We start from the raw sequence: 21744 nt of genomic DNA, 5'->3' as shown, positions 1-21744 counted from the left end.
GCAGTTCCGGGGCCGGCCCAGCAGGGGGAGCTGGACTTACGGGCAGGTTCTCCTTCTGCTGCAGCGCGGCCTTCTTCTTCCACAGCCGGTCGCGCAGCTCGCTCACGCGCCGGTCCATGGCCGCCACCTCCAGGTTGCGCTTGTTCAGGCTGTCCCGCTGCTGCTGCAAGCCTGGCGCTCTGCTCCTGGTTCAGCTTATTCCTCACCTGAGGGAGGGAGGGGGGGGAGGGGAGGGGGGGGGGGAGAGAGGGGGGAGAGGGGGAGGGGAGGGAGGGAGGGGGAGGGAGGAGGGGGGGAGAGGGGGGGAGAGGAGAGGAGGGGGGAGAGGGGAGGGAGGGGGAGGGGGAGAGGGGGAGGGAGGGAGAGAGGGGGAGAGCAGGAGAGGGAGGGGGGGAGAGGGGGGGAGAGGGGGAGAGGGGAGGGGGGGAGGAGAGGGGAGGGAGAGAGGGAGAGGGAGGCAGGCAGGAGGGAGAGGGGGAGAGGAGGGGGGGAGGGAGGGAGAGAGGGAGAGAGGGGGAGAGGGGGAGAGAGAGAGAAGATCCTGTTGTTATGGTGCACATACCGCACTTCTGATATTCATACCTCATATCTGTCCTTTTAGCTGCTAGCATGTTAGCATGTTAGCACGTTAGTCCTTAACTTCCATTGACCATGAATATTTCCCATCGGGTGTCTGGGCCAGAACTGGTTGCAGATTTAAGTTGAAAAGAAAGAAACAGCCACACTCTGCAGGGCTCCAAGGGCAAGAGTGAGCCCACTATTGTGCACCAAGATAGGCTCAACAATGCCTGTAGGCCACAGTGCCTTTACTGAGGGTGTGTTTCTGATATGGCTTTAAGGTACTCTTAAAGTAAAGTGCCAGGCAGAGAATCTTAATTTTCCATTGGTGACAATCCCATACAAAGGGGTTCCCCAGGGATCAGTTTTTGGGCCAATACTGTTCTGTTTTTACATGTGAACTGGACAAGCTGAAATCCAAGGCAGATACAATGCAAGAACAACACTACAGAGTTCTTGTTGTGGCTGTTGTGGTTGCTGTGGTTGCTGTAGTTGCTGTGATTGTGGTTGTGGTACTTGTGGCTGTTCTTGTGGTGGTTGTTGTTCTGGTTGTGGTGGTTGTGGTGGTTGTTGTGATTGTGGTTGTGGTCTTGTGGCTGTTTCTTGTGGTGGTTGTTGTTCTGGTTGTGGTGGTTGTTGTGATTGTGGTTGTGGTTCTTGTGGCTGTTCTTGTGGTGGTTGTTGTTGTGGCTGTTGTGGCTGTGGTTGTTGTTTGGGGAGCAGAACATTCCCTCCCAGGTACCTGCAGCTCCTTGTAGAGCCGGTCCAGCTCGGCCGCGGAGCTCTGCTTGTCGTGGAAGGTGTCCATCTTGCCGTTCTTCAGCATCTCCAGCTGTCGGCTCAGATCCTCCACCTTCGACACGGCGAGGACCAGCTCCCTCTGCTTCTGCTGGAACAGGCTGCTCATCTGCTCGATCTCTTCCACTGGAGGAGGGAGCGAGGGAGGGAGGGCAGGAGAGTGATAGAAAGGGAGTGGGAGATGAGGAGGAGGAGAGGAAGGAACAGAAAGGGAGAAAGATGTATAGGTAAAACAAGAGAGCAAAGACAGAGGGAGAAAGACAGGAGAGGGAGGGAGGAAGAGAAGAAGGGACAGAGGGGGAAGAGGGAAGAGAAAGGAGGGGAGAGGGGAGAGAGAGTTAAAACCAGAACTAGACCCAGTGCAGGGAACATGAGTCACTCTATCAGTGCCTAACGTGCAGTCAGGCATTGCCCTGTAACACTGGACACAATCAAACAGCACTGTGTACAAAATGGCCGCCACAGCACCTGCAGAGCAGAACACACACTCACACACTCACACACTCACACACTCACACACTCACACACACACACACACACACACACACACACACACTCCTCTCTCTCTCTCCCACCTGTAGAGTAAAGCACACACACTCCCCCATTTCCCCCTCCCACCCCTCCACACACACACAATCTGTCTCTCTCTCTCTCTCTTGCTCTTGCTCTCGCTCTCACTTATACACCCACACACACACACACACTCCCCTCCCTCTCCCACACAAGGCTTGGCCTTGGCGCTGATAGCCAGTCAAAGCAGCAGGTTTGCATAGAGCGGAGTCTTTGTGCGAGAGGGAGGGGGAGCCAGCCGGGTTTCGGCTGAGGGGGGGGTGAGAGAGGGGCAGCGTGGGATACCCTGGCCTCCCGGGGCACTGACCGAGCTTGCCGTTGCTGAGGCGTTTGTGTTCCACCTGGCCCCGGAGCGCCCGCACCTTCCTCAGCTTGGCCTCCTGGCCCTCAGCGTTCTCCCGCAACCTCTGGAGCCGCTCCTGCTCCGAGGAACGCTGGTCCTGCTGCTTCAGGAAGCGCAGCCGCTGCTCCTGAGAGAGGGGGAGAGGGAGAGAGGGAGGGAGGGAGGGAGGGAGAGAGAGAGAGGGAGAGAGAGAGAGAGAGAGAGAGAGAGAGAGAGGAGAGGGGGGGAGAGAGAGAGAGGGAGAGGGGGGAGAGAGAGAGAGGAGAGGGGGAGAGAGAGAGGGAGAGAGTGAGAGAGGGAGAGAGGGAGAGAGAGGGAGAGAGAGAGGGGGAGAGAGAGGGGGAGAGAGAGAGGGAGGGAGAGAGAGAGAGAGAGAGGGAGAGGGGGGGAGAGAGAGAGAGGGAGAGGGGGGGAGAGAGAGAGAGGGAGAGGGGGGGAGAGAGAGAGAGGGAGAGAGGGGGAGAGGGAGAGAGAGAGAGGGAGAGGGGGGAGAGAGAGAGGGAGAGAGGGGGAGAGAGAGAGAGGAGAGAGGGGGAGAGAGAGAGAGGGAGAGGGGGGAGAGAGAGAGAGGGAGAGAGGGAGGGAGAGAGAGAGGGAGAGGGGAGAGAGAGAGAGGGGGAGAGAGGGAGAGAGAGGGAGAGAGAGAGAGGGGGAGAGAGAGAGAGGGAGGGAGAGAGAGAGAGAGAGAGAGAGAGGGAGAGGGGGGGAGAGAGAGAGAGGGAGAGGGGGGGAGAGAGAGAGAGGGAGAGAGGGGGAGAGGGAGAGAGAGAGAGAGAGAGGGAGAGGGGGGAGAGAGAGAGAGGGAGAGAGGGGGAGAGAGAGAGAGGGAGAGAGGGGGAGAGAGAGAGAGGGAGAGGGGGGAGAGAGAGAGAGGGAGAGAGGGAGGGAGAGAGAGAGGGAGAGGGGGAGAGAGAGAGAGGGGGAGAGAGGGAGAGAGTAAACATCTGTATCGTTACCTATCTCCCGGAAGCCTATTCTCTGAGAGACTGACAGAGCATCTGAGTCCAGCAAAATACACCATCGTTTCCGGAACTAAAAAAAAAAACTGCCACTGCTCCTCTGAGACCATGAGACCATGGTCAAACCATGGACATTTACATTTACATTTTAGTCATTTGGCAGACGCTTTTAATCCAAAGCAACTTACAAGTGCATAGGTTCTTCCACAGGTTAAAGCAACACACAAAAGTAAAATACACATGAAGTGCTCTTCTGAACATAGAAGAACAAACATGATAGACATTTGAAGAACTAATTTTTTTACGTAAAAACACTCCTGCTGACCACTTGGGGGCTTTCAGCGAAACCAAAGCCTGCAATCACATGAACTCTGAGCATCGGAGAAAATACACGTTTCTTAATAAAGTTTTTTTTCTCAAATAAAATTTGGCTGTAATCTGGTTACCAAAAACCGAATGATCTAGACCACCAAAAAACTTTTATTTTTACGGTTTGTAACCCACTTCATTTGGCATGTTGCTGAATTTCCACAAGAGCGGACCAACAGAACAGAACAGGAAATGTATCCAAGCCAGAACATGACACTCTTAAATGCTCCTGTTCTAGCCTAATATTTCAAGAACATAATGTGCTGACTTTGATTTCCTGAACCTTCAGCTTGTTTACAGCACTCTATAAAATATCAGTTTTACCTGATCAGGTTCATTACTGTATAACGTTATGTGCTGCAAGCTACATCTCTACTATCACAAGTCACTGAGCACAGAAAGGGTACAGTAATTCATTAAATTCATTACATTACAGTTAAGCTGACGCTTTTTTCTACAAAGCGACTTACAGTTGATTAGACTAAGCAGGGGCGAATCCCCCAAAGCAATTAATTTTATTATCATGACAAATGATTCTTATTATTATAGCATGGAAGCCGATTCAGAGATAAAAGTCCAAACCATCAAGGCAAAGGCAAATTGATAGTTTTGTCTTTTTGTAAGTTTTGTAAAAGTAATATGAGTCAATTGCAATTCATGGAAATATGAGGCACAAGTTTGCTTTCCTTATTTGAATAAGTCCACAGAATAAAAACGCAGGGTGAGGTTTGGCTGTTGGGCTCCGCCCCCTCCTCTACCTTAGAGGCCAGCAGCTGTTGCTGGGCGTCGATCTGCTGCTGTTGCCGTGACGCCATCTCCTGCAGCTCCGCCAGGGTCATGTCCATTCGGGGCGGGGCCACCTGGAGGAAGAGCCGACAGCATCAGACGTATCCGTGTCATGCGCTACAGGCCACACCCCCTCCCCATTACCCCCCCGCTGAGGCACCATCACCGAGCACCTGACCCAGGTACACACTGACCTAGGTACACACTGACGCAGGTACACACTGACCTAGGTACACACTGACGCAGGTACACACTGACGCAGGTACACACTGACGCAGGTACACACTGACCCAGGTACACACTGACCCAGGTACACACTGACGCAGGTACACACTGACGCAGGTACACACTGACACAGGTACACACTGACGCAGGTACACACTGACGCAGGTACACACTGACCCAGGTACACACTGACCCAGGTACACACTGACGCAGGTACACACTGACCCAGGTACACACTGACCTAGGTACACACTGACGCAGGTACACACTGACACAGGCACACACTGACCCAGGTACACACTGACGCAGGTACACACTGACGCAGGTACACACTGACGCAGGTACACACTGACGCAGGTACACACTGACCTAGGTACACACTGACGCAGGTACACACTGACACAGGCACACACTGACCCAGGTACACACTGACCCAGGTACACACTGACGCAGGTACACACTGACGCAGGTACACACTGACCCAGGTACACACTGACCCAGGTACACACTGACGCAGGTACACACTGACGCAGGTACACACTGACACAGGTACACACTGACCCAGGTACACACTGACCCAGGTACACACTGACGCAGGTACACACTGACCCAGGTACACACTGACACAGGCACACACTGACACAGGCACACACTGACCCAGGTACACACTGACCCAGGTACACACTGACGCAGGTACACACTGACGCAGGTACACACTGACGCAGGTACACACTGACGCAGGTACACACTGACCCAGGTACACACTGACCCAGGTACACACTGACCCAGGTACACACTGACGCAGGTACACTGTCAGTGCAAACAACAGGTGAGAGGATTATCCTGCTGGATCTGTGGATGGGCTCATCAACACACACTGCTGAACAAACCTCTGCACCCAGGGGTTAAAGGTTAAGGTGGGCTTGAGGGTTAAAGGTTAAAGGTGAAGGTGGGGCTGAGGGTTAAATGTTTATGTGGAGGGTGAAACGTTAAGGGTTACGGTTGGGTTAAATGTTTAGATCGGGTCAAGGGTTAATGTGGGGTCAAAGGTTAAGGTGGGGTTAAGAGTTAAAGGTTAAGGTGGGCTTGAAGGTTAAAGGTGAAGGCGTGGTACTCACCCCATTCTCTGCAGACCCCTTCACCCCGTTTCTCTTGGCCATGTGATCAGGACCTCTGGACCCCGCTGTGAGAAACAATCAGAGTATTCCTTTAGGAAACAACAGGAACGCACACTCACTGGCACGCACACTGGCACACACACTCACTCACGCACACACACACACACATACACAGAATCCACCAGGGAGGAATATATACAACTGGACAGTCAATTGGGTGGAGTTTGGGCTAAAACACAAAATCTGCTCAAAATGGCCACCCTGTCTCTCCAGGGCCTTTCAGCTCGTGGTCAGATGATTAGCACAGAGCCCAGCCTCCATACGCCCGGCCTCAGCCACTTAAACACGCACTGACCCAGGACCCCTGCAGCCCGGCTGGCCCTCCGCACGTTTTGGGGATTTACGGTGACGGGGAGAGAGGTCCTGTGACTGGACAGGGGGTCAGCGCATTGGGCTCATTACGTAAGGCCCTGTGAGGGCTGTGCTCCGGCCAGCCAGCTCCCCCGCACAACAAAATCCATCCGTTACGTAACGGACTCGTGTCCGGCTCCAGATAAGCCCAGTCATGGGGAGGGGGGGGGGGCTGCAGAACTGCTCTTAGGGGGCAGGCCCGAGGCTTAAGGGTGATGAAAAAGCACTTTATGCCCAAAAGGGAAGAAAGTAATGAGCAGGACCGTGGCCCTGCCTAACACCGGCCGGAACAGCAGCCTGGCCCTAAAGAAGGGGGTCATTGTCAGGCTCCCAGCGGCCCCAGCCCCTCTCCCAGCGGCCCCGGGCCCCGGCCCCTCCCCCAGCGGCTGTGTGAACGCGAGGCTCGTCTGGGGAGCTCGTATTCACGTAATTAAATCCACACTGGAGTCCGTCACACGGAGCTGAACGAGGACACGTCCGCCCGGCCCCGCTGCGGGTTTCACTCAGACGGGGAAAGGGCCGCGTGGGCAGCGGGTTTCAGTGAGGCGGAATCGACTCCACTCCTATCCCGTTTAAAAAGACAAAACTATCCATTTTCCTTTTTGCGATGATGGTTTGGACTTTTATCTGTAAATTTGTTTCCATTGACTCATGCGTAGAGAATATGCGAGCGCAGCATTTCTGTGTTTCTGTGGTATCGAAACAAAACTGAGCCAAACCGCCCACACACACACACACACAAACACACACACACACGTGCACACACCCCCCCAAGGCTGAGCTACAGTGTGCTCACACAGGGAAGAGGGTGATGTCAGCTCCACAGGGTAGGAGCACAACTAGTGCAGAGTTCAAATAGTATTTGTTTTGGATTCAAATACTTTTCTGAATTTGACTACGCTTGCCTGATGGAACAAATGGAATGATAAACCCTCCTCCTCAAGCAGGCAAGATCTATAGAGCACAGATTATTTGGATCCAAAACAAATACTATTTCAACCCTGGTCTGGTTGGAGTAGATTCAACGCTAGATTCACACAGAGTTAGCACAAGTTGGTGTGTTCCACAGCCATAACTCATTAACATAATACAGTCATTCACTCCCCACCCAAGCCCCGCCCCCGAGGGGGAGGGGCCAGAGAGAGCTCTCACCTGATTCGCGGCTGGGCGGTCGCTCGTGACGCAGGAAGAAGCGCACCTCCCCCGCCTGCTGCCCCCCCCGCTGCAGCACGTCCAGCATCCGCTCAGCCTCGCCCACCACACGCTCTGCAGGGGGCGCCAGAGAGTCAGCACAGCCACAACATCCTGTACCATCACACACTGTATGAACACAACTACACCACATGCTCTGCAGGGGGCGCCAGAGAGTCAGCACAGCCACAACATCCTGTACCATCACACACTGTATGAACACAACTACACCACGCGCTCTGCAGGGGGCGCCAGAGAGTCAGCACAGCCACAACATTTTCTTGTTCGGTTTTCCTAAAAGCTAATCTCACACCCAGGGAGGGGAGGCACGGTGCTCCTGCCAGCAGTGAGCAACTCTATTCCCACGGGAGAGAGAGAGAGAGAGAGAGAGAGAGAGAGAACCTCCATTCTGCAGTGTGGGGGGGGGGGGGGGGGGGGCTCCATTCTGCAGTGTAAATGCCACAGGCCTGGAGAGCACGGGGGGGGGGGGGCTGCTGCTGCTGGCATCTGCTGTTGTTGTATGGTGTCTGGGTAACCATGGCAACCCCCCCCTTCCCTCTGTGGTGGACCAACAGGTACTTCAGAGGAGAGGGGAGAGGAAGCTTACTCTGTGTGTGTGTGTGTGTGTGTGTGTGTGTGTGTGTGTGTGTGTGTGAGAGAGAGTGTGTGTGTGAGAGTTTGTGTTTGTGTGTGTGAGAGTGTGTGTGTGTTTGTGAGAGTGTGTGTGTGTGTGTGTGTGTGCGTGTGCGTGTGCGTGTGCGTGTGCGTGTGAGTGTGTGTGTGTGTGTGTGTGTGTGTGTGTGTGTGAGTGTGTGTGTGTGTGTGTGAGAGAGTGTGTATGTGTGTGTTTGTGAGTGTGTGTTTGTGAGAGTGTGTATGTGTGTGTGTGTGTGTGTGAGAGTGTGTGTGTGTGTGTGTGTGTGTGTGTGTCTGTGTGTGTCTGTGTGTGTGCATTGTGTCTGAGCTGAATGACTCCAGCACTAAGGAGTAGCACTCTCCTGATCTGATCCAGTTACAATCCCACTCGGCCGACCACAGAACCACCACAATCATAAACAAAACCATATCACCTTACACCGCAACACTCCGCTTCATCTCCTGCCAGGATGACAGCAGGCCTTCAGTACAGCCATTTTATTTTCACCGGGGACCGACTGATTGATTCTATTCTTTCGCCTGATCGTTAATTTAACCCTTTGAGGTGTGAGACTGCTGCAGGATGGTCAGGGTGATGCGAGCGAATCTGATTGGTGGATGATAGCTCACCTGAGCCCCGCCACACCTCGGCCAGGTAGCACTCCACCTCCCCGGGCTCCTTACACAGCTCCAGCACGTCCCGGCACAGCGTCTCCGGGGTGACGGGCACCTCCGTAAAATGCTGGTCATTATTACTGAGGTACACGGTCAGGAACATCTGTGGAAACACACACACACACACACACACACACACACAACCATCAGTACAATGCCGAGTGCATATTCATTCGTGAGTCACACTTACCAGGAAACGCATCACACTCCTAATTTAATGACATTCAGAGCTTTCCCCGGAGCGAGGGTCTGAATTTCACATGAATAAATTAAGCACTGGAATGTTTTCAGCTGTTTAAACGTGGCTTTCAGCATCTCCTCTTCAGTCCTTGTCATTCTGAAAAAACGGCACTGAATAGTATGTTTGCTGCACTGAACCCAGAAACTATGAAAATGTCAATATTATTTAATAAAGAAAAGCCCTGCTCATGTCTCAATGTTTTTCACACCACTTGAGATACTCATCTGACCCAGGTCTGTGACAGGTCTGTGACAGACCCAGGTCTGAGCTCCAGGATGTGATATTACATCACACTTATCTATCTGATGCCAACAGCTGCAATGATCACCTGATCACCTGATCACCTGATCACCGGGGCTTGAGCCACCGACCTCCCCAGTCCCAGTCTCCCACCTGAGTCACGAGTCCCACACCTGAGCCACCAGTCTCCCACCTGAGGCTCCAGGCTCCAGGCTCAGTGGGCTGTAGTTGGTGCCGCTGTCATAGTGAGGTTACACGCTGACGGACACACGCTGCACTGACTGGCAGCCAAACGTAGGGCGTCTGTGTCACAAACTCAACAAACGTCACCGTCAACCTCGACCTGCTGGGGGGGGGGGGGGGTTACCCCACGACAGCAGGGTTTCCAGCACGCCATGTCCACGTCACACTTCATTAACGAGACGCCAAGAGTACGAACACAGCCAGAGGCCACTTTACTCATATCTATCCTTCTGACGTTCCTGTAACGTACACATTCTGCAACCACTCCCGCTCCGCCAAACAGCGCTCCCGTTTAGAGAGCAGTGCCATCACAGCCTCAGGCCTGGAACCAAACAGCCGACACGCGGTGTACTCCCCGTCTCTCACAATCCCACACGCCCAACGGCTTCTGTCTGCCAGTCAAGTCTGGCAACCTCATATCAACACGAGCGGTTGCCATGAACAGCGGGACGGCCGCCAAGTTGCGCAGTGACAGGATATGGTGGCACTAAAGTCTGGAGCGGTTAACACCCACGGAGCCTGCCCCCGGGCCAAAGCCTTACCCACGGGATCACGTGATTGAATGGTGCAATGCGTGTGTGTGTGTGTGTGTGTGTGTGTGTGTGAACCCTGACCCCGCCCACTGCCACCGAAAGAACACCGACACTCTCTCTGCACTGGCCGGTGTCATTCATCAGTTACCCAGGGCAACAGCAGTACAGAGTCCATCGAACGTTACATAACGCTGACAAAGTGGTCTAAACAAAATGGCCGCATTTACACACCAGCTAGTCTGGAGCGGCGGTTCATTTGAGATGAATTTGAAAAAAGAAAAAATGGGGAGAATAGCCTGTGGTTCAAGAAATGACGTATGTCACTTTGTGATGTTACCACACGCAGTACTGAACTCTCTCTGGGAGATGCTCGTGTTTGTATGAACTAACCTGATTTGTGGTCGGTTTGAATAATTCATAGGCTGCTCTGGATCACTCTTTGGGGTTTAATTATGTGGCTTATTTATGCAGAACACTCAGTGACCCACTTTATTAGGTATTTATTAGACTTCATTTCCTAGTCTCATTGGTCTTCTGCAGCTGTAGCCCAACCACTTTAAGGGTCGATATGCTGTGCATTCAGAGATGCTCTTCTGCAGACTGCTGTGTGGCTATTTGAGTTACTGACACCTTCCTGTCAGCTTTGACCCAGTTTGGCCCTCTGACCTCTGACCTCTCTCATAAACAGGCTGTGGCTGTTCTGGGCACTTCCCGCCCAGGCGTGGCTGTGTGGCGGTTCAGGAGCGTAGCATAACCTGCGTGAGGTCGGCATGCTCTGACCATATGGCAGTGCCGCAGGTCTTCAGGGTCACGTGACCCCCTGACCCCTGGTGACCTGGAGGGCTCACGTGATGCTGTGATTGGATCTTGACCCCCCCCCCCCCCCCACGCCTCTGACAGCTGCTCTTTATCGTCAGCAGTCGCCCTACTGTGGTCAGACGAGGACTATATTTACACCCGTACTACAGTGACAATAAACCCTTCATTTTACGGACACACGTATACAGAGCTGTTTATAATACAGGAGAAACGCAAGTCCGTTCCCCGGATTAGTCTGAGTGATGGGGTCAGAGCTGGCCGACAGCACTCCCACACCAGCGAGGGAGAGGTCCGCCTCCCAAAAGCACGAGTGCAGGTGAACGACACCAACAAAAACCAGGACTACATACATACAGAGCACACCCACAACAAGCCCCTAAGAAAAACATAAAGCCATAAAAATATAGATGCCAAAACCAAAATAGATACCCTATAACCCAGGGCGGCCCAACCCTGTTCCTGGAGATCTACCGTCCTGTAGGTTTTCACTCCAGTCCTAACAAAGCACACCTCATTCAACAGCTGGAGCAGGGCTGCCAAACCCTGTTTCTGGAGATCTACCGTCCCTGAAGGTTTTCATTTTAACTCTAATTTGATTAGCAGCCGAATGTGATCTCCAGCCGCTAAACGCTGAGACGCTAAGCGCAGGATTGATGACCTGCTCTCGGGGACATAGGGGTCATAGGGGTCATAGGGGACATAGGGGTCACTTGTAGGCACATCCTCAGAAGCCCTCGGTCTCAGAGAGAGCGGAGGATTCGGCAGACGCTCGAATCTGAGGCCCTAAGTCAGGAGTGTGTCATTTCCAGGCAGAGGAAGGAGAAGCTCCCCGTCGTGTCTAAAATGGAGCCTGTAACTGGACCTCTGGAACCCGTCCACCGGGAGAGAGAGCGCGTCCGCGGAGGATGAATATTTCACAGGGGACCGCAGCAGCTGAGGCCAGTCCGAGTGGAGGAAACACGCCATCGCTGAATCACTCTTTCCCGTCTCGTCGGGGTTACTGCTGACTCATGGGAAGTTACCGCTCCTCAGTCAGTCCAACCGGCCGCTATACCGAGCAGACGGGGGTCAAATACGCGATCGTTTCGGATTCAAATACTTTTCTGTGCTCGATTGATCTTGCCTGGTTCAACTGAGCCACCCGAGAGAACCAGTGGCTGTGTGACCCCAGCAGGAAGGAGCACGACCCCAGCAGGAAGCAGCAGGAAGCAGCACAACCCCAGCAGGAAGCAGCACAACCCCAGCAGGAAGCAGCACGACCCCAGCAGGAAGCAGCACGACCCCAGCAGGAAGCAGCACAACCCCAGCAGGAAGCAGCACAACCCCAGCAGGAAGCAGCACGACCCCAGCAGGAAGCAGCACGACCCCAGCAGGAAGCAGCACAACCCCAGCAGGAAGCAGCACGACCCCAGCAGGAAGCAGCACGACCCCAGCAGGAAGCAGCACGACCCCAGCAGGAAGGAGCACGACCCCAGCAGGAAGGAGCACGACCCCAGCAGGAAGCAGCACAACCCCAGGCTCTGGCAGCATGAGGACAGGGCGGCTGTAGCCTGCACACAGAGCAGTCCGTGCTGAGGGGGTTTAATGGGGGTTTCAGGATGAAGGGACTGATGGAGGAATAGAGAACGCTGTAACACTCAGTTCTGTGTGTGTGCTGCACCTTCCTTCTGCTTTAGGGCTACAGGCCTGTTCCGCGGAAAGCCCCATTTTACAGAGAATCAAAACACTTTCCCCTTTCACTCACTCTCTTTCCCTCTCGTCTTGCTCTACCTGTGCTCACTCACTCTCACTCACACTATCCCTCTCTCCTTCTCTCTGCTCACTCTCTCTCTCAGCTCTTTATCTTGCACTGACTCTGCTGATTCACTTTCTATCATTTTCTCCTTTCTTTCTCTCTCTGTCTCTCTCTTTCCACCCAGTCAGAGCACCTTCATCCCTCCTCCTCCTCCTCCTCCTCCTCCTCCCAGCCCGTCCGACAGCAGCAGCCAAGTCCAGCAGCACTTTCACTCAGACCACCTGATCACCTGACCACATGACCACATGACCACATGACCACATGACCACATGACCACATGACCACCTGCCCACAACGTCACCTGGCCACCTGATCACAGGACCCCAGGACCACCTGACCACAGAACCTGTCCCCACAGTCATGCTCCATGCCCCTCCCATTGTCCTCAGCTCCCCCCACATATTCTCTGGTTGCCAGATCTGGTTCCCTCAGGTAACACCAGCTTCCCCTTCAGAGTCTCTCTCTTCACAGACCCGACTGCCAGCACAAAATGGTTCCCCCACCAGCGAATGGAAACAATCACCAGCCTGGAACCTCATGCTTAATCTAAAACTCTATAAAAGCTGAACTTCCTTAATCTTAAGCTTCCTTAATGGGACATGAACAATATTCAGTCTGAGGGGAGACAATATTTTTAATAAACTATGACTTACCAAGCTACATAATACATGTATCAACAGGAAGCTGTAGATTCTTTAACAGATTAACTTCCCTCCTGTGGGAAATTATACCTAAAAATACAGTTGCTTTCATGTTTTAGGATGAATGGCATTATTGTTCAAATATTAAGGTGAATCCTGTGTTGGTATCTTAGCCAGGTTCTTTACTTTAATACATCCTGCAGTCATGGCAATATGGTTGATGAGTGTGCATATGACTGTAAACCCAGAGGTGCGTGCGCACAAACACACACACACACAAACACACACACACACACACACACACACACACACACACACCACATACACCACACACACCACACACACACACCACATACACACCACACACAAACACACACACACACACACACACCACACACACATCACACACATCACACACATCACACACATCACACACATCACACACACACACTCACACACACCCATGTGGACTGACTGCCTGAGGCTTGGTTTTAAAGAACACTGATTGACCCACATGCTAGAGACTGAATGTACCATCCACCTCATGTTTACACTGAATTGCATGCCATCCTTCACTAGAGAACAGGATCGCCGTGTTATGAATCTGTTCTGTTTCCTGGTGGGTTTTCCTGCAGGGACCTCCCATAATTAAAAGGACAATTACTGAGATTCCCAGGACAGAACTCCTGAGAGAGGATGTGCTGGCAGAGATCGTGTCCACTCTGAGTAAACACAGGGGGCCAAGGAGAGGGGAGCGGTGTAAACACACACACACACACACACACACACACACACACACACACACTCACACTCACACTCACACTCACACTCACACTCACACTCACACTCACACTCACACTCACACACACTCACACAGACATAGACATAGACACACATACACACATGCAGACACAGACACACACTAACACACACACAGACACACAGAAACACACACACACACGCTCACGCACTCACGCACTCACGCACTCACGCACTCACGCACTCACGCACTCACGCACTCACGCACTCACGCACTCACGCACTCACGCACTCACACACACACACTGTGAGCCCACACACACACTCACACACTCACACTCACACACACACACACACTCACTCACACACACACACACACACACAAAAGTGCACATACACAGACACACAGTCAGACACACAAACAGAAGTGACAACCTGCACTGACACTTCATCTCACATAGTCTTTCAGACAGACAGACAGACAGACAGACAGACAGACAGGTGTTTATCTTGATACATACAGTAGATAGGTACAGAGAGACACAGTTGGACAGGGCTGGATTAGTCGTGTAGGAGCTTCAGAAGCAGCAGCACAGATCATGTTCGGGGGCGAGATGCCCTGTCTGGAGGCCCCGCCCCCTGCCACCGCGCCAGATCTCTCTCCCCCACGGAAGAGCGCGCGGACGCCATTTTACCAGCGCCCCAGGCCAGCCTCACGCCTCCGCAAATTGCCACAGTTTGGGCACGGAGCAGAACACACACTCTGTGTGTGTACTCTGTGTGGATGTGCGTGTTATTTCTGGACCACAGAACAGAACAGAACAGCGTGTGACACAAAGACGTGGCTTCTCACACTCGCAGCGAGAGAACACAATGAGCGCACGTTCTCACAAAGGGTCCTTACTTTTCCCCTCTTCGCACCGAGGAAACGGCGAAATAAAGTGGTGACACGAGGTCAGTGGTTCTGAACACAATCTGGCGGCTTATCGGCCCCCTCCAGCGGGTCCTGCCCCAGGGCATCATGGGATGGCAGTGCCTTAAGCCGTCGTGTAGAGAGCTGAAGAGGGAGGCTCGTTGGCCGAACGGTAAAAACGTTATCGCCACAAATAGTGGGCTCCTAACAGAAGGCAGCAGTCCAGGCTACTTTGTCATGATGTAATTCATGACGACGATGTGTCCGCGGCAGGATATCTTTACGGAGAGCTCTGGCTACCCATTCTGGTGCTGAGGCAGGCAGGGTCAAGGGTCAACAAGGGAGATCCCCAACATGCTTCAAGCCGGTTACCCATACTAGGACTATAAGGTGCTCAACAGCCAGGACAATAAGGCTATAAGGACTCCTCACCCAGACACCTTCACAGAGACGAGCTGAAATAAGGCACGGGAAGCTCAGAACAAAACACACTGTTTAATGAAACAGGAGAAAGACAAGACAGACGTTTCCACGTCTTCCTCAGTCAAGTGTGCCAAGGGTCAAGGGTCATTTTCTGAAATAGAAGTAAAGCGTATCTTTGGAGTCGATATCAAATCAATTTGCCACATCCCAGCATAATATATCTGGATGGATAGACGGGACATCATTTTCTGGTGAACTGCCCCTTTAAAAAAACATTTCAACACCTGATCTTGACCCGGCTGTAGTGTGAGATACGTGACGCAACCCTAAACGCCCCCACCCCGCACGACCGGACCCCTCCTGGGGGAGCAGAGACGCACAAAGGCCCCGGCCCACAAACAATACCTCAGAAACTCACTCTCATGGGCTCAGTTTCCCTCCCAAATCTAACCAGGACGGAGCGGCTAAGAATAGAGAAGGCCGGAGGAAACCTCCACCCACCAGGCCCCGTTACACATGAAAGGCTTCAGTGCTCAGAGTGGGACAGAGGTTAACCCTCACCTTCAACTACTGCCCTCAAACACACACCTTCAACTACTGCCCTCAAACCCTCACCTTCAACTACTGCCCTCAAACACACACCTTCAACTACTGCCCTCAAACACACACCTTCAACTACTGCCCTCAAACACACACCTTCAACTACTGCCCTCAAACACACACCTTCAACTACTGCCCTCAAACCCTCACCTTCAACTACTGCCCTCAAACACACACCTTCAACTACTGCCCTCAAACACACACCTTCAACTACTGCCCTCAAACCCTCACCTTCAACTACTGCCCTCAAACACACACCTTCAACTACTGCCCTCAAACACACACCTTCAACTACTGCCCTCAAACCCTCACCTTCAACTACTGCCCTCAAACACACACCTTCAACTACTGCCCTCAAACACACACCTTCAACTACTGCCCTCAAACACACACCTTTACGATACACACACAACTACGGCCATCAGACCTACGCCTTCATAAAACAGATAAATAATCAATATGAGCTGAGGTTTTAGGCCAACACTGAAGGTGAGTTGTGTGGGGTGATGATACGAGAACAACGCCAACGACTACCCCACTAATTCTCCAGTCACCCAGCGTGGCGTGATGTCACTGAGGTTGCCGGGCAACTCGCACTGTTCCGAGGCAGGAATCAAACGGCATCCTCGCGGAGAACTCGAACAGCCCGCCCCAAAACCACTCCAACGCCGCGCCCCAGAACCACGTTTCTGCCACGCCACAGCGGTGGTGTGTGATGGTGGCAGGTGAACTCTGGGGTAAGCGATATCAAAGGGAATACATCTCCTCACAATACAGCTCCTCTCCCAGCGACGGAGGCCATTTTACCTTCAGACTCACATCCCAGAAAACCCCCCACGATTCTGCCAAGATAACGGGCACTTAGCTCACGGAGTAACTAGTGTGGAAAACCCAGGTTCAGAAAGCAAAAGTCCTCCTCGGTATTCGGTTCCAATCACCCGGATTTGCCAATTACCACAATTATTCTGCCAAGTAGAACTAATGAGTGGAATCAGCTGGCTTCAGAGTTCAGGGGTGGAAGAAACACAAGGCAGGACTTGTACTCTCTGACTCCTGAACTCTCCACCTCTGATTACAGACCAGTAGGCCTGATAAGCATCAGAGACTGTCGGATGTCTTGATGTGCAGCCTGTAGATGACTGTCCGCATGCTCATGACGAGCTTGACGTTGGTGGGTTGAACCTGGCCGTGGGACCTTTGTCACGTGTCTCTGTCAGAGACGTTTATGACGTCTCTATGCTCTGTGCTGTCCAATGAAGCGGAAAAGCGCTGAAGAATATGCCTCAAAAACTCACACGTCGTGTAGATTTGGGCCCAGCAGCCGTAATGGAGAGTTGATAAAGAGGTTCTTGTTCAACTTTTGAAAGCTCTCATTACACCAGTGATGAGTGATTACTGTCAGAGGGACGGCTCGGGAGCAGGGTCTGCAGACGCACCTGGGACACGGAGCCAGAGTCCACACCTGACTCTCTGAGCCCACAGCCCTGTCCGCGGCCAAACGCCCGCCCTGTGACCCAAACGCAGCCTGACATGAGATCTCATACTGAATCTGCTTTACCTGTCAGATCACCTGCCTGTACACTGCATGCGGCTGGAGTTTCTCATCATGGTTGGGGTGGAAACTTTTATTTTTCGCTTTACCCTAAACCACACTGGGACTTACTGGGTATATCGATACTGGCTAGTCAACTGTAAAGTTGCCACAGCTCGACTATCATCACTCAGATGCGGATTCAGATTAGCACACTGCAACTGCCATTAGACACATGGGTAGGGAAAGCAAGTTTACGCATTCTCACTGAAACTAAATAAAAAGTGTTATGTTGTGCGCATAACTACCCTTTGACAGCGTGGACTAGCCAGGGCACTGCCAGACAACCTTGGTGGATCTGGCGTGTCAGGTTCTGCTCAGGGTTTCTCCCCGTTACCAGTCAGGGAGCTTCTTCTTGCCACTGTCGCCCGAGGCGTTCAGGAAACGGATCTCTGCAAAGCTGCCTTGTGACAGTGCCCTGCTTTACCAGCGTGATGCAACTAACACTGCACTGGTCAATCCGTTCACTGCCTCGGCGGGATAAACGGCATGAAACACCACAACCCAGACAGGAAACATTCCCAAGTTCGGGAACTACCGATCTGCCCTTCATGAGTTCGTGATTCCCTGACGCAATGAGCACGGTGGTCACGGTGATCAGAGTGTTATGTCAACAGTGGTGACGCTATCTTTGTTGACTCACCACATCACCTGTCATTCTGGTGCCGGAGACCACAAAACGACACCGGCCAATGACATTAAAACTTTAAAAGCCAAATTAACGAAGCTAATTTAAACGGAACATTTTGTGCATCTCTAAGTGTGTGTTTAACCGATGTGTTGATGTAGCCCATATTAAAAGCGTGCTCTCCGTCCCTAGAGTACCTCAACAGTCAGTGGACCTACATCCTGGCTGCCTTCACCACACCTGACTCAGAAAAGCTGTCAGTGGGGAAACAGGACCCCGGGTCGCCATCCGCGTAACTGACTTTCATTGTACAACCTGTACCGAGAACACGGTGCCTGCGGGAGCCCACAGTGGGGCAACCGCTGAAAATACGCACAAAATCTTAACACGTCCAGTATCACTTCACGGGACAAAATCTACCTCAAATATAGTCTATTATAATTGCCTACAGTAGCCCACATAAGTGTACTATGAATCCTAGATGGATAGTCGAATGACATAACCGAAAGGACCTTATTAACAAACAGAATATTTTATTTTAATATCAGAATGGAATCTAGTTGGATTATTATTATTATTATTATTATTATTATTAACCACCGAAATGTAGTTTGGCATGAGTATATGGAAGCAATATGCATTGCCTATAAGCAAACAGGCTGCTTTATCATTATTATTATCATTATTATTATAGGTATCATGATAAGATTAATAAGAATAATACTAATAATAATATTCTTGTTTCGTTCGGGATAAAGACTCTCGTCATTTGTATCCGACACGATTATCTTACAGTAACACCACACTTCCCGTATCTGGTAGTAGCCCTGGCAACACAGAATACGGACTAAAATAGTCGTCATCGCGATGAACAGACCGTGACGATGTGTCCTGAGTTTTGTGGGCAAATTAAGTAAATTAAGAAGTTAGCCAACCTCACTGTTATGCTAATTAGTACAGTTAATTAGGATATACTATAAATTATACTGCATTATATGCTCCATGACATTACAATAACAACTGAACAACAGCCTATCACTAAGGAATTAGAGTGAGACAAAAAAAACCGGATCCTCTAAACTTACCGGCATCATTTTAGCTTCGTAGCGCATTTAAACGAAGCCTGTTCCTTTGGCAGAGAAGACAGAGCTGGCGAATCTGATAATCCCCAAAACGAGATCCTCCAACCCGCAACGGTGATGCCAATCGGTCGGGTTTCCTTTGTTGGTTTCCCGTTCCCACTACACAGTTTTCTGGTCTCGGTTACGTTCGGACCGCTTTGTTCTGCGTTTGTGCGCTGGATGAACCGAAGGGCGATTTCGCAACTCCAAGTCCGGTTATTGTTTCTGGTCTGGAAGAAACCTGTTGCGGTGGTGTGATGAGGCCCTCTTGCAGCGAGGAAACTTTTTCGCGGCGGCTGCCTCACTAAAAGAGCTGAAATCAGTCCATAATCTGACTCTTAACTGTCACTCGCAAACCCAGCGCAGCGCTTTGACATCCATATTTATTCCAAACCGGGCGGTAAACGCGAATGCGTGCGTTTTCTTATCGTTTAATGCCAAGATAATGTGCGTTACGCGCTGGCCAGCCGCGTCCGTCTACTCCCGATCTTCGGAGCAGAAACTAGTGGGATTCTCCTTTGGATCAACAAATTGTGGCCCTGCCCGGATGGAGTGACGTCGGGCGACGAAAGTAATCCCACTGGAATTCCGGCTCCTCCCCCGCCCTGTCCTGCGCTCCCATTGGTCGGAATCCCAGACAATGGCGTCCTGTTCACCCCGCGCACCGTTTACTGACAGATCGCTCGTTCGAGTAGGATAAAGTCCAGACTAAACCCGACTTGAAAAATGCATCTCCTTAGCAACTACACTACTTTTTAAAATGGCGAATTTGAACTCTGATCACTGAAATCAAAATTGGGAAGTTGACGAATCATCGGTTATTAGACATGTTATAGGTTTGAAAAAGAAATGCGCTTGTGGACACTGATGCCGTAATGTCACTTTACTTCTTTAAGCTCCAGTCCAGGGTATCATGCGTCCTGTCAGACAATCTACTGAATTAAAGCCACTGTCAGGGGCAGTTTTTTATGATTCGTTTTTAGTAGGCCTACAGTTGACATTTTGATAGCCAAAGTCCTCAGAATTTTTGGTAATATCTTTAAATATTTTGATAACTATCTTCACCAGAATTTTTGATAACGTCTTTAAAATATATTACCATTTTTGGTATTATCTTGTTTGGCTTCCTAGCCCCACACTGTAAACACGAACAGCCCACACATATTTCCCTTTTCCGCAAGCTTTCCGGAACTTGAAGCACAATAACGAGTGAATGTGTCAGTATCCACATTGTCTCGTTACAGCGCAGGAGATTTATCGCGCGTGAACGACCTCAGTGCGCTGTGATTCTCGCGCTGACCGCTAGGTGTGTTGACTTACTGCGTTGCGCAAGTCAACACACTGCCAGTTTACTGGAGCTTAGCTGCAAATCGCTGATGGCCGCTGTCATCCCCTGAAAGTTTTTTGTTTGTTGTTGCCGGGGCAGCTGTGTAGCTCCTACAAAGAAAGGCTTTTTTTAATCGTTGCTTGGCTCTGTTTTTCTCTGCATTGGAAATATTCATTCTTCCCTTTCCAATTTTCAATCAGAAAGAACTGGGCAGTGGGTAGTTGTCAGACACTAACTACAGCCTAGCCGGGTTGCTCATCCCGTTATGACCTGGTTGAGAAACTCACACAACTTGGTGGGGTGGGCTTTGCTAGGAAACCAATGGCCAGTTACTTCTGACCAATCACAATGTCATGTGGGTGGGGCTCCAAGTCAACTGCTGACCTATAATAGAACCCTGGATGAAAAAGAATTCCTTGAGCCAATCAGATTGCATGAAATCAACCTCACACGCACTGACCTTTCCCACTACCTCCACTGGAATCCTGGATTTAAAATGGTGGACGTGTTTCCATGGAAATGTGTTTATTGGACAATGTACAGTACAGCCCACCTGCCCCTCCCCCTGACCTTTCAGACAGCTGCCTGCCAAACTTCCCACACAGCAAAAAAAAAAGAAAAAAAGAAATAAACAAAACATCTGTGTTAATCAACTCTCACAGGTATGTCCAGTGGGGCCACATATACCCAGTGTGTCTGGGAAGGTGTAAAACAGTGATCAGCAAATCTGGCCATCAAACCAAACTCAGCCCTGGTTTTTTCTCCTGGCCAATTACTGCTACCGATTGGCCAGACTGTCTTCACACCTGACTCCCAGGTAAAGGGAGGGTGGTTCTCAGCCCTGGAGGAGTCACTGATCTCTGGTGTAAGATGTACCTGTCTTTGGGAGCATGTGTTTACATAGAGAGGTGTAAATGCAGACACACCCAAGGGCTCTGACGGACAAGGGTCTCAAAAAATATAAAAATATTACAACATCAGGTTTTCTGGGTGGGGCCCAATGTGGGCTCTTATCACAGTGCAGGGATTCCCTGGTGGCTGATTTACACACTAAGGTGTCCAGTGTCAATTCAAATCTAACAGAGTACATTCATCCTTTCTTGGGAATGCGAGGCGCACAAGCCCCGGCGTTCCTCTCAGCACTCCGGCGCACAGCTCCGCGCGCGGTTACCTCCGCAGGGATCCCGGGGGGACAGAACTTCTAATAAAGCCTGAGTCATACAAGGCGAAT

General features: G+C 51.4%; 1 protein-coding gene across 2 annotated transcripts in view; it reads right to left on the bottom strand.

Annotated features, from left to right (window-relative positions):
* Window positions 1–19712, bottom strand: part of LOC133121765 (apoptosis-stimulating of p53 protein 2-like) — a 36114-nt gene extending 16402 nt beyond the window's left edge. For both annotated transcript variants that reach the window (XM_061231214.1, XM_061231215.1), the window contains exons 1-7: window positions 19151–19712; window positions 8595–8742; window positions 7290–7403; window positions 5727–5791; window positions 4356–4457; window positions 2234–2396; window positions 1301–1482 (exon numbers count right to left, since the gene is read on the bottom strand). In XM_061231214.1, the coding sequence (XP_061087198.1) occupies window positions 1301–1482; window positions 2234–2396; window positions 4356–4457; window positions 5727–5791; window positions 7290–7403; window positions 8595–8742; window positions 19151–19177 (801 nt within the window). In that variant the 5' untranslated portion in view covers window positions 19178–19712. The remainder of the gene's footprint in view (window positions 1–1300; window positions 1483–2233; window positions 2397–4355; window positions 4458–5726; window positions 5792–7289; window positions 7404–8594; window positions 8743–19150) is intronic.
* Between the last annotated feature and the right edge of the window lie 2032 nt (window positions 19713–21744).

The sequence above is a fragment of the Conger conger genome, chromosome 2, assembly GCF_963514075.1.
Source record: "Conger conger chromosome 2, fConCon1.1, whole genome shotgun sequence".
Taxonomy (NCBI): Eukaryota; Metazoa; Chordata; class Actinopteri; order Anguilliformes; family Congridae; genus Conger; species Conger conger.
This window is presented reverse-complemented; position numbering and strand designations above follow the sequence as displayed.